The sequence below is a fragment of the Loxodonta africana genome, chromosome 22 (genome assembly GCF_030014295.1).
Source record: "Loxodonta africana isolate mLoxAfr1 chromosome 22, mLoxAfr1.hap2, whole genome shotgun sequence".
NCBI classification, from domain to species: domain Eukaryota; kingdom Metazoa; phylum Chordata; class Mammalia; order Proboscidea; family Elephantidae; genus Loxodonta; species Loxodonta africana.
Window position 1 is genome coordinate 30,812,202 of NC_087363.1, and position 12,943 is coordinate 30,825,144.

General features: G+C 43.4%; 1 protein-coding gene across 9 annotated transcripts in view; it reads left to right on the plus strand.

Annotated features, from left to right (window-relative positions):
- The first annotated feature begins 5,416 nt into the window (after positions 1 to 5,416).
- ULK4 (unc-51 like kinase 4) overlaps positions 5,417 to 12,943 on the plus strand; it is a 646,083-nt gene continuing 638,556 nt past the window's right edge. For 7 of the 9 annotated variants that reach the window (XR_002785708.2, XM_064274755.1, XM_064274756.1 and 4 more), the window contains exons 1-2: positions 5,417 to 5,547; positions 11,333 to 11,526. Coding sequence is in view for 8 of the 9 variants with exons in the window: in XM_064274755.1 (XP_064130825.1) it covers positions 11,389 to 11,526 (138 nt within the window). In the remaining variant the exon portion in view is untranslated. The other 2 variants (XM_010589907.3, XM_023547841.2) reach the window with 2 other exon arrangements.

Below are 12,943 nucleotides of genomic sequence, written 5' to 3' on the forward strand. Positions count from 1 at the left end.
CCTGCATTTTTGTGATGTGTTGTGAATTCTAGCCTCTATGCCTGAGGTTGTGTTAATGAGACAGGATTAAGGATGTATCTTGAGTCACCACCTCACTAGAGGGTATGACTCAAGTTCCACCTTTACTTAAGTCACACCTTTCCCTGGGGTGTGGTCTGCATCCAATGTATATTTGTGGGTACTCTGGTGGGGCTTGTCTCTCTGCATCTGGATGGTGCATCTGGCTCTTCACTGTCTGACCTCTGCTTCTTGGGACTTGAGCCAGCGGCCTGCCATCTGAACTGCCAATTCTGGGATTCATCAGCTTCCACAGCAACATGGGCCAGCAGCCTATTGTCTGACATGATTTCCCAGCTTCCACAGCCTGTGAGCCAGCAGCCTGTCATCTGGCCTGCCAGTTTGGGTTCATCAGCCCTTGCAACCACGTGAGTCAGTAGAAACCTCCAGCCTGATGCCTGACCCACAGATTTGGGACTTACCAGCCTCCACAACCATGTGAGCCATTTCCCTGAGATATGGTTTGTGAGTTCTGTGAGATGCAGTGAATAATGGAACCCGAAGACGGGAGGGAAAGTACTGAGGGGAGAAGTAGTTGATGTTAGGAATGATGGAGTGGGAAGCCATTTGGAAAAGCTGGATATTTGGGACATCTTTAGCCTCTCCCTCATAGGAACTAGTTTTGTGCTGATCCGATCCTTATAAACGAAACTATTCAAGAAATTATTCATTGAGCAGGCTATGCAAATAAGGTGCTTGTGACCCACCAAGGGAATTGGACAGCTTGCTAATAATGCAAATTAGGTGCATGGCACCCTTGTGGGGGTGGGGCCATGCAAATAAGGCATATGAAACCCTAATGAAGGGATGGTTAGTTTTGCCATGCTGCTAGGCTTAAAAGAGAGCCAATCCCAGAGCAGAGGGGGGACATCACTACCAAGAAGAAGAGACGGGAGTGGAGTGTGTCCTTTGGACCGGGAGTTCCTGCACTGACCCAGGAGACAGAGAGAGAGAGAACTGTAACACCAAAGATGGCAAGAAGCGGTGGCAGAGAAATGGTGGTAGCAGAGGTAACAGAACCAGGAGACCAGCAGGAGATGGTGTAGTGGGCTTCCCGGACAAGAAACTTGCTGGTGGAGTGGGGGGCCTCCAGGCACTTAACGGAGCTAGACTTGCCAACCCATGGGGCTCGAGAGCTGAGCACCTTCCGGCTGAGGCTTACTGGCAGAGTAGGGTGCCTTTGGGCATTTATTGGTGGAGCTAAAGAGCTTTGTAACACTTGCCCAACTAGGACAGTGGTTGGGTTGGCCCAAAAGGCCTGAGGGACTCAGGGGCCAAGGACCAAGAGGCAGAGGACCAGGGAGAGGCCTGCCTGTGGACACGGCTGAGAAGAAGCTGTCCTGATTGAGGAACTGTATCCTGAGTCATTCCTGATCCTGAATTGTAACCTGTTACTTCCCTAATAAACCCCGTAATTGTGAGTATTGTCTGTGAGTTCTGCGTAGCCATTGCAACAAATTATCGAATCCAGTAGAGAAGTAGAGAGTGCTGTGGGAAAGACGGATGGTGTCAGAATTGGTAAAAAGGTTGGAGGATGGAGGGATGTTTGACCTTCGCCTCATAGGAATCAACTTTGGGTTGTCCATGCTGAGAATGATTCTCCTCCCTCTTGTGAAGTTAGACGAGGAGGTCGGACACCTCTGCTGTGCCATTTTTACAGTTGTCAAAGGGCTTCGGAATTGTGGCTTTGACCTAGTTAGATAAATCACCCAGTTTCTAGTATTTGCATTGTGATGGTTAAGGTTATGTGTCAACTTGGCTAGGCCATAATTCTCAATGGTTTAGCAAATATTATATAATCATTCTCCATTTTGTGATCTGATTTGAGCAGCCAGTCAGTTGAAAGGGGAGTTTCCTTGAGAGTGTGGCCTGCATTCAATATGTACGGATGTTCTGGCAGCTTTCCCTCTCTTGATCCTACATCCAACTCCAGTTCTTGGGACATGAACAAGCAGCTTGCTGTCTGACCTGCAGATTTTGGGATTCACCGGCTTCTACAACCCTGTGAGCCAGCAGCCTTCTGCCTGACATATTGATTTTGGGTTCATCAGTCCCTGCAACAACGTGAGTCAGTAGAAGCCTCCAGCCTGATGCCTGACCTACAGATTCGGGACTTGCCAGCCTCCACAACCGTGTGAGCCACTTCCTTGGAATAAAGCTCTCTCTCTATATTTTTTCTGTATTTATATATACACTTTACTGGTTTTGCTTCTCTAGAGAATCAGCCCAAGAGAGCTTCTAAGTGGCCAAATTGACTCATTCAATTAGTTTAATTGACTCATTCATTCTACATTCAATAGGTATTCAATGAATTGCTGTGCTTCACACTAAGTGAGTTGGAATATAACAGCATATGAAACCAGAAATGGTGCCTGATTTCATGGAGTTCATAGTCTCAGAGGGTTGTTGTTGTTGTGTGCCTTCAAGTCGATCTTGACTTACACTTGTTGTTGTTAGGTGCTGTCGAGTTGGTTCTGACTCATAGCAAACCTGTAGAACACAGTAGAACTGCCCCATAAGTTTCCAAGGAGCAGCTGGTGGATTCGAACTGCAGACCTTTTGGTTAGCAGCCATAGCTCTTAACCACTGCACCACTGGGGCTCCTGACTTATAGTATAGACAGGTATTAATCAGATAATCACACTAATGAATGTTAATTATAAACCCAGAATAATATTCTGAAGGAAAGAAATGTGGTTCATTTTAAAGATAATGACAATGAATCTGACCTAGATGGGGTAGTCAGGGATGTCTTAATTGTGGAAGTTATGCTTCATCTCAGATATGATGGATGAGTAGGTTTAAGTAAGTGAAGAGAAGGTGGCAGGGAACAAAAGAAACAGCATGTGCAAAGGCCCTGTTGCTGGAAGGGTCACGAGAAGTATGGTCAGTAGGGCTGCAACGCAGAGAGCAGGAGAAGAAGGGTGTGAGATGAGGTAGAGAAGTTGGAAGGGGCCAGAGATCAGGGTAAAGGTTTTCATTTTTATCTTAACAGCAATGAGAAACACAAATGGATTTTAAGCAGTGTGTGTATATGACTGTGAGAGTGAGGGGAAAGAGGGATTGAGAGCGGTGATCAAATTTGCATTTTGAAAAAAATCTCTTTGGCTGTGGCACAGTGGTCTCATCAGAGGGGCCTCAGGGAATGTGGGGGAGATCCGTTAGTAGGCTATTACGATAGCTAAGGTGAAAGTTGATACTAATATGGCCCACGATGAGTGTAGAGAAAAGTGGATAGTTTCAAAATAATAGCTGGGTGAAAAAATACACATGGTTTTGAAGATGAATTGGATATGGGAGTGAAGGACAAGGAGATACATCAAGGATGGGTCCTAGATTTCTGGCTTGCAGACCCAGATGGGTGGTAGAGCTATTTACTGAGAGCCAGGCTCTTGCAGGAAGATCACAAGTTCTATCTTGCACATGCTGAGTTTGAGATCCCTTTGAAATCTCAGTGTAGTCGTCAATGAAGCAATTGGAAACTCAGGTCTACATGTTAGAAGGGTGGTCTGGACTGGAGCTATACATTTGGGAATCACAGATATTTGAAGATCGTGTCTATGAGAGAAATAAAGAAGACTTAGAATGGAACTTTGAGAAACCCACTTTAATGGCCCCGTAGAGGACAATAAACCTGCAAAAGAGGGTGAGATGGAGCCAGAGAGGAGGAAGAAAAAAGCAGGCAGTGAGATGTCACAGAAGCCAGGAGAAATGTATTTACAGAGGAGGTCGGCAGTGGTCAGGAGAGTCAAATGAAGCTGAGAGGTTAAATGAGATTAGGACTAAAATGTGTTCATTCAGATAAATTCATTAGAGATTGTTAATTACCTGGGGTGATGGGGATGGAAGGCAGATTGCAAGAGGTTAATGTGTGAATTGGAGAAAATGGAAGAAGGCAGTGCAGACTTTTCCAAAAATGTTGGTTATGAAGATTTCGAGGAGGAGGGAGGGAGGGAAGGAATGAGGGGGGGAGGCAAAAAAGGAAGGAGGGAGAGAGAGATAGATAAGGATAGGTGGGGATTTGAGGAAAAAAAATTTTTTTAAGTGCAAGCGATTAAGTATATTTAATTATCAATGAGAAGCTGTTAAATATATCAGACCTATAATAGCAGATAGGGTATGATTTCTGAGAAGGCATGAGGGGCTAGGGTGTCAAAGAGTTAGAGATGCGATTTACCTAGGGTAGAACAGTTCCTTTACAGAGTGATTTGCAAAGTGTGGTCCAGTAACACCGGCCTCATCTGATAACGTGATAACCACCCCGCTCCCCAAACAAAAACAAACCCGTTGCCCTGGAGTCCATTCCGACTCACAGCGACCCTATAGGACAGAGCAGAACTGCCCCATAGGGCTTCCAAGGAGCGGCTGGTGGATTCGAACTGCCGACCTTTTGAGCAGCCCAACTTTTAACTACTGTGCCATAACCTGATAGAAATGTAAAATTTTGGTCCCAGTCAAGATTTATGGAATCAAACTGTGTGTAGGGCTCAGAAATCTGATTTAACAAATGCTCCAGGTGATTTTGATGCTAAAGTTTGCGAACAACTGCGCTAACTTGAAGGGAAGGAAACACAGGAGAGTAGCCAGTGCTGTGTCTGATGGTTGGAACTTGAGGGCGTGGAGCTTTGAGTCATAAGCATTCAACTTGCGATCAGAGGATCTGGTCTGTTTCCTTACCTACAAGAAGGAAGACAATTCACAAGCCTTCTCTTTTCTAAACGATGAGGAACCCGAGGCGCCTGCTTCTGACCCAAACTTTGCCACCACGTCCACCTGAGCTCCCGGAGGGCGTCAGAAGGGAAAGGATGGAGGGAAACGGAGCAGGACGGTGAGGAAGCGAAGAAATAGCGAAGGCCCTGAGCTCCACACCCCCGAATTTTCCACCACGGTTATGCCAAGTCCTTTCTACCCGCTCGCAAACCCAGGTTTCCGCACCCCGTCGTGGAGCCCGCTTTCGGGCTCCAGCCAATAGGAACCAACACCGGTCAGCCAATCAGCGCCCTGCCGCTTTTCCCGGCTCTCTGCAGGTTGCCCTGGAGACGGGATAACCGAATCGAAACGTGGAGGGTTGCTCGGCCCTCAAAGCCGAGCACCGCGGCTGTATACGTCACTTCCCACCAGTACGTTCCACCCCGGCCTCGGGCTGGTGGACTCGTCCTAAAGAGGGGTACGGAATCGTTAGAGTCGAGGGCGTCGGCCTCGCGGCTTCTATTTCCGGGCCTTCGCCAAAGGAACCAAAACCGCTCAGCCAGTCAGAGCCCTGCGCTTCTTCCGGCGTTCTGCGTGCTGCCCTGGAGACGGAGTGGGCGAATCCAAATGCGGAGGGGTGCTGGACCCGCAAGGGTGGAAGCTGCTTCGGCAGCTCCGCTCCGTTCCACTGCGTCTCCCCCGGCCTTGGGCCGGTGGACTCTTCCTAAAGCGGGAGGCGAGGCGCTAGAGTCCTCGGGATCCGCCGAGCCTACGGGCCGCCTCTGCCAACTGAGCGGCTAGGTACGCGGCAGTGGCGCTTTTAGCGGCCCCGAATCCGGGTTCGAGTCTCGGCGGATGCAGGAGGGACCGCAGACCTAGAAGGGCGTCGAACCCCTCTCTCCGCGCACTCGTTGTTGCCCGCGCCCTTTCCGTGGCGGCCTCTCGCTGAGGGCTCTACTTCGCTTTTGTATTTAACTAAAAACTACACAACTTTCTTGGGGCTTTGGTTCAGGGCACACGGGGCTCCTCTTCCGGAACTTGGGTGCGGGGGCGATGGGGGGCACTCGGGCAGCTAGGTTCGGGAGATGGGCTTTAGGGACGCCCTAGCCTCGAGGTTTTACCTCTTTAGAGCTGCGTCTTTACAGCCGCATTAACTGGCGCCCACCGACGGGGCGAGGCAGGAAAAGTCGCCAGTTTTGTTGGTTAGAGCTGCATGGGGGGCTATTTACCGCACGACTCAGCCTGCACTTTGGAGGGCAGACCTAGCTCAGATCCCGCCGTTAATTCAGCCTTGTAAAGTGCTGCGAGGAAGAGCACCGGTTGAGTACGTAGCACAGTGTCTCTGCTGCAGGTTGGTCAGCTGTTCTCAAAATTGAGCGTGCATTGAAGTTACCCGGAGGGCGTGTTAAAATATTGTTGGGGTCCACCCGCAGAGTTTCTGATTCAGTGTGTCTGGAGATTGGTCCTGAGAATCTACATTTCTGACTAATTCCCTGGTCATGCTCCTGCTGCTGGTGGGGAAGTTGATGCTCTTGGTGAAGGTGGGGGTGCTTGAGGGGAGGGTTCTGGTCTTCACCCTCGTGACCCTATCACTTGGTCTGTTTCACTTCGTTGAATGTAGGACTTGCTCCCTGAATCTTAAATGGCTTATCAACACGTGTGTGATTTACTTTGATTGTGGCTTCTCAGATGCTTCCCGGGTGAACTTGTAGATTAAAAGAACTTAAAGGACGCACCACTCTTTTAAAAACTGATGAAGACTAAGCTAAGGAGTTTGGGAATGCACACTTATGTGAGAAAATGTTAAAACGCAAGGAAATGATGACTTATAAAACTCAGCAGAATGGTTACCTTTAGAGAGCCGGAGGGGTTGTGATTGAGATCGACGAACAGAAGGGGTTCAGGGGCTGACAAAGTAGCTTCCTGACCTGGGTGATGGTTACAAGGATGTTATAAGAATTTACTAAACTGTACATTTGTTTTGTGAGGTTTTCTGTATTTTTTGTTTTGTTTTTACAATTAAAACGTTAATTTTACAGTTAAAAGGTGGAGAACGTCCTTGGATTGAACCAATAGGAATCTTGCAGTCTTGGAATTTCAAACTTGAAAGATAACTTAGAAAATCATCTGATCAATTCTTACTTTACTATAAGGAAACAGAGAGGGAAAGTGCTTGAAAGCAATAAACCACTTTTATCTAAGCAAACTTAACAGATGAAGCAGTTTGTTAATGACAGTGCCCTAGTCAGATATGGCTACAAAGTAAAGGTTGAGAAAAGAAATGTGGCCTAAATCTGATTAAAAATATAAGATTTTGTTTTTGCCTTGTGGCCTAAATCCTTGTTTTTAAAGAATCAATCATTTGTCTTACATAACGAAAACAAACCTACTACCGTCGAGTTGATTTCGACTCGTAGTTACCCTGTAAAACCAAAAAACCAAACCCACTGCCGTCGAGTTGATTCTGACTTATGGGACAGAGTAAAACTGCCCCATAGGGTTTCTAGGGAGCGCCTGGTGGACTTGAACTGCCGACCTTTGGGTTAGCAGCTGTAGCTTTTCACTACTAGGCCCCCAGGGTTTCCTTCTCTTATATAAAAACTTTTTATTTCAACATCTTATCCTGATGTATCTGAATGTAGCCAATTTGTAAACACTTAATTGAGGTTTCTGGTTATTTTTTCTGGATTAATTTAATAACTTGTCTATTTTAACACAGCCTTAACCTTATTTTGGCCATATTACGTACTATGTGTTTTTAACCTCTTGCTACCTAATATACTCCTGTTAAGGGCTGCATTTTGGTGGGTTAGGAATCAGAAATGGTTCTTTCTAATGTGTGGGTTTTAGGGAGAAGCGGACTAGTTGTTGAATGTAAAAGGTATTTAGTAAAACTATTCATTAAAAGAAATATTAAATTGTGCCTTTTTTGGCATCCATTTATTTAAATTCAAGATTGTCTCGTAACTTTCTACTTAGAATTCTTAAAATTTTTATGCCAACAGTGTGATTTCGTCTGATTTGATCCAGACACTAATTTTATAATCCAAATAGCTAAAAAATGATGGCCTGTACATTTTTATAGTATTTTTCCCCATTTTACAGTAAATTTTATTTTTATTGGGAGGTAGAATCATAGGATTAAAGTTATTGCTAGATTCTTAGATTACTGGTTCCCTCTACCAAATTTGGAGCCCTGGTGGTACAGTGGTTAACAGATCAGCTGCTAACCAAGAGGTGGGCAGTTTGAATCCACCAGCTGCTCCTTGGAAACCATATGGGGCAAGTTCTACTCTGTCCTGTAGGGTTGTTACCAGTCGGAATCAACGGTAGAGGATTGTATGTTTGGGTTTTTGTACCAAATTTGGGAATTTTTTTTTTTCCTTCACTATATGGGCAAGAACAATTTGAGAAGCAGCTTGTTTTGCTGCCTCATATGCAATGTTATTTCTCTTAATTTTCTCAGTCTTAATTATTTCTGAAAGTCAGATGATCTGGGCGAAGTTGACAGAGCCCTCAGTCATTTGTGGTCAGGTGCAAGCAGCTCAGCTGGTCTCCCTTATTTTAGTTTTCCCCTTACTATTGCAGTAGCTTGATTATTTTGGTGGGGGCAGTTATCAGAGAATTCCAGGGAGGGCTTCTAAGGTCTCTTTCAAGGCCTCTCAATACAAGCCTGTTCTGAAGGGTTTGCTTTTCAAGTTCTGCCTTTGTGGTTGACATAAATATAAAAACCATTATGAGAACAAATTTATTTTCATCAGTTCCTGAGAATACTAAGACAATTTATATAAGCATTTATTTATCATTAAACCATTCAGAGTAAGCTCCTTGAATACATATAGTGATCTCATTTAATAATACCATTCAGGAAACCTGCTGTCATCAAATTGATTCCTACTCATAGTGATGCTAAAGGACAGAGTAGAACTGCCCCATAGAGTTTCCAGGGAGTGGCTGGTGGATTTGAACTGCCAACCTTTTGGTGAGCAGCAGCTGAGCTCTTAACCACTGCACTACTCAGGCTCCAATACCATTGAGAGGTAGGAAATTATCATATTTTCATAACCCTAATAGGATCCTTTAGAGAAACAAGTTACAATAATTTACCCCCTTTTTTAAGGCCTTGTTATACCAATTAAACAATTTATAATTTTCAGTACACTTTTCAAATGGACTGATTTATGTCAAAGGTCCTCAAAGTAGTTTTTAGACGCCCAGGCGCAAAAACAGTTTTTTTCTTGGAAGAGAGAAGAGCTAAGATTTTAGAAAGCCCCATGAAAAACATTATCCATGACCTCCAACTTGATACAAAATAAAATTATAGGCACAAATGCTTTAGATGAAACCAAAAAACCACAGAAATTCACCAGTTTGTGAGACCATCTCAAAAACCAGGCTTATCCAATACCACAGAAGACAAACATGGGGAGTAATTCTGTGGTAAGATCAATTCAAATCAACAGAACAGGTCCTGGCTAAACTTATTAATTTGTTAGAGACTCAGATGGAGGGATATTAGTCCTGACAAAACCTGAGCATTAAACAAAAGTTCCCCAGAGGAAAGAACAGGTAACATAAATAAGAACTTATTTTCCTAAAGTGATCACTGAAGTCTTGAATTACTTCAGACAAATTCAGCTTATAGTATTTTTGAATGTGGATCCCAAACCAGTGGGAAATCCAGGCTCATTTATCAAGGATGTTAAGAATTGATTTGAGACTTTGGTTTTCCAGAGTCAAATAAAGTTCTCAGCAGGGATTTGATCTTCCGAGATTCCTCCGTAATAGCCATATGGAACCTGATTTCATTTCTTCTGAACCTAATTCATTCTGCCAGCCAGAGACCTAGTCTCTTATGTTAAACATACTAGTTTCTCTAATTGGAACATACTCTCAGTGTCCATACTATGACAGATTTTAAAGGGCATTTCAGGCAGAGGTTTCAAAGTAGGATATAAAGGAGAGGCAGTTGGCAGAAGAGCAGAGAGTATGGGAGCAGGATTTTGGCGCTGTAATTCTTTGTTCTGCCTAGTCAATTTAGATAACGTGTCCCACAAGGAGGCAATTTTGTTATCAAACTGCCTTTTAGAAGCCTCCAAATAACAATCATAATCCTATTGAGGCTGTTTAACTTTGGAACCTCGTTTTTCTAATTTACTGCACGGAAAGATTAACTTAGAAAGCCCAAAAGATTCCCAGATTGGATACGGATTTTATTTGCACATGCTATAAAAGATGAATGTGTGCTGAAGCCCTGAATGTGCACGGACCTGAATGTGTACTTTAACCTGACTATACACTTCAAGAAGACAAAGTAAGTTCAAACTTAATGGGCAGAGACCTGGGTTCTCCCAACGTCTGATAGATTACTAGGGTCAAGTGCTTTAGTTTTGGGGGCTCATATACCTCCTAAAAGAAACTCTACAGCTGTAACTTACTGCTCTTCTACATTTTTGTCTCAAAGGGATTTTACTTTCAATTTCATTTGGAAACACTAAGCCATTTATAAAGAGGAAATCTTACTTTTTGGACAATTTCTGGTATATTTTCTATAGTCTACCATATATAATCCTCCCGAGGAGATGCCAGTTTGTGAGAGATTGTTTTTATTTGAGTAAATACTGTAATTATATTGTATTTGCTTATGATACTGCAACTATTTCCCTTCCAATTCTAAATAAAACCTAGTCTGATAAAGACTACAACAAACCCTCATTCACTTATTAAAATTAAGGGGTTATGTTGGCCAAGAAAATGAATTCATTTAACTGGTTAATTCTAGATGAAGGATGAAGTGCTTGGTTTAAAAAAAAAAAATTTTTTTTTTTTTTTTTTTAATCTGGAACAGAAATCAGCAAACTTTCTGTAAAGGGTCAGATAGTGAATATTTTAGGGTTTCTTCAGACCATATAATCTATGCAACAATTATTCAACTCTGCCATTACAGCCCGAAAGCTACTGTGTATGAATGAGTGAGTGTGTTCCAATAAAACTTTATTTACAAAAGCAGGCAGTAGGCTGGATTTGGCCCATGAGCTGGTAGTTTGCTGACCCTGACTTACAATAATATTTAGATTGACTCTTACAGTTTCTGTGGTTTAGAGGGAAATGTTATCGTTCTGTATTTGTTTATGAAAGATTTTCACATACATTGTCTCATTTGCTTCTCATAATTTGTGAGGTATAGGCGGGGCATATATTGCCCCGTCACACAGATGTTGACTCAGTGTGCTTTCCATTGTACCAGGTTTCCATTGTAACAAAGTAAAAAAGGTGCCGAGATACATTGGGTGAAATTTCATTCACATCCTGATTTTGATACATGTGACAGTTGGAAACAGCTATTATTTTCATTATTGTTGAAAGATCTTGTTAATAGGAAGTTGGGGATTGATTTGTGAATTCTTTTACTTACTGTTCCCTTCGCTTTGTTCATCCTACAAAGAGGAAGACAGGCTAGTATTCAGTAATTAAAGGTGAATTTTCTGAATGTATAGAATGATTAGATTTATTTATATGTTAAATATTCTGGAGTAATTGTGCAACTAGCATGCATTTATAAATGCCATTTTTGCTTACTTTTTAGGAGCTAGAGATGCTATTAGGCTGTCATTTCATCGTGTGTGAGAAGTCGGCCCAGAGATGGAAAACTTCATTCTGTATGAGGAGATTGGCAGAGGAAGCAAGACAGTTGTCTATAAAGGGCGGCGAAAGGGAACAATCAATTTTGTAGCTATCCTTTGTACTGATAAGTGCAAAAGACCTGAAATAACCAATTGGGTGAGTTAAGTGTTTTTCCTTCCATCTGGAGAATGAAAGAGCTGTGTTCAGGTAGAAAAAGTGGCATGTAAACAGGCCATTGACCTCACCATAGCAGACGCCACATCTTCAGTCTGGAGTGGGTGACTTTCTATCTGTTCAGTGCCACCAACCCTGAAAATGACTAATACACACAATCAAGTAATCAGTAACTTATGGTCTTTTTGTTTTGTTTTATTAAGAATCAGGGAAAATGTATCGTACATTAGATCATGTGCTTTCTAAAATATAGAGTATTATATGTAGCTTCTGATGGAAGGACGTTGGGTGAGAGTGACTCGGGTTTGAAGTCACAATGCCCAGGGTTCTTGGACCATACCTCCCTTCTAGGGTTGTGAGGACTAGATAAGGTACATAGAGCACATGGTTCTTATTATATCATAGCCATTAATGGAACAAGAAATGCATAGAAAATAGAGAAGGAGAGGGAAATATCCAGAATAGGAAGAGGGTTGAGAAGAGGGAGGTGGGGACATACATGGGAAAGATGGCCAGGGGAGTGTTAATCGATATGGAAAGGCCACAGTCTTTTTTCTGCCTTATTCCTGGTTCATAGAGTCCAGTAAAGCCTCTGACTTCTCTGAGGTTCATCCACTCCTTTTTATATCCAAGATGTATTGAGTATCTACTATGTTAGGGGACAGAAGGGTCCATCAGAGGCAGATCATGTCCTTGTGTGTTTACAGTCTGGTAATAGAGGCAAGACAGGGGATCAAGGCAGGTACATGCTTTCCATTTAAAGGCTTGTCTCAATCCCTGCCTTCTAGATCTCTTAGCTCTTGGAACTCTTGTATCACAGGCCTAGCAGAAGCATTCCTTCCATTGCTTCTTCACAGAACTTCATCCTTGCTACCATTAATTGAGCAGCCACATGTTCCAGCCATTGTGCTCAGTGCATTCACTGTTCACACCTGCCTGTGGTGTCGGTATGATTATCCTGATTTGCAGTTGGGGTACATCTGTCTGACCGCAGTGTCCGTTCCTCCTCACCAGTTAGGGGGGCCAGCAGAAGTAGACCAAGGAAAAATTACAAACAGGAAATTGGACTCCATTGCCTCTCATCTCCTCTTCTCTGCATAGCATTTACTATCATGTTCCCACTGACAGCTGCCAGCAACACCTTGTCATCCTCCTTGGTACCATTCCTTGCCTTGGACCTTTTATAACCACTGTTTCCAATTGTCATAATTTACCTGTCCTTTGTTCTTGTCTCTCAGGACATTACTGAGTGGTGTGACTAGCTAATAAACTCGTTTTTGTTAAAAGTATCATTCCCTTTCTGGGATCACAGTTAGATGGCGTTTAGGAATCTGTTAATGGCTTAAATCAGGGAGGTGAGTAATAGAGAATTTTCAGAGACCATGGCAGGGTCACTGGG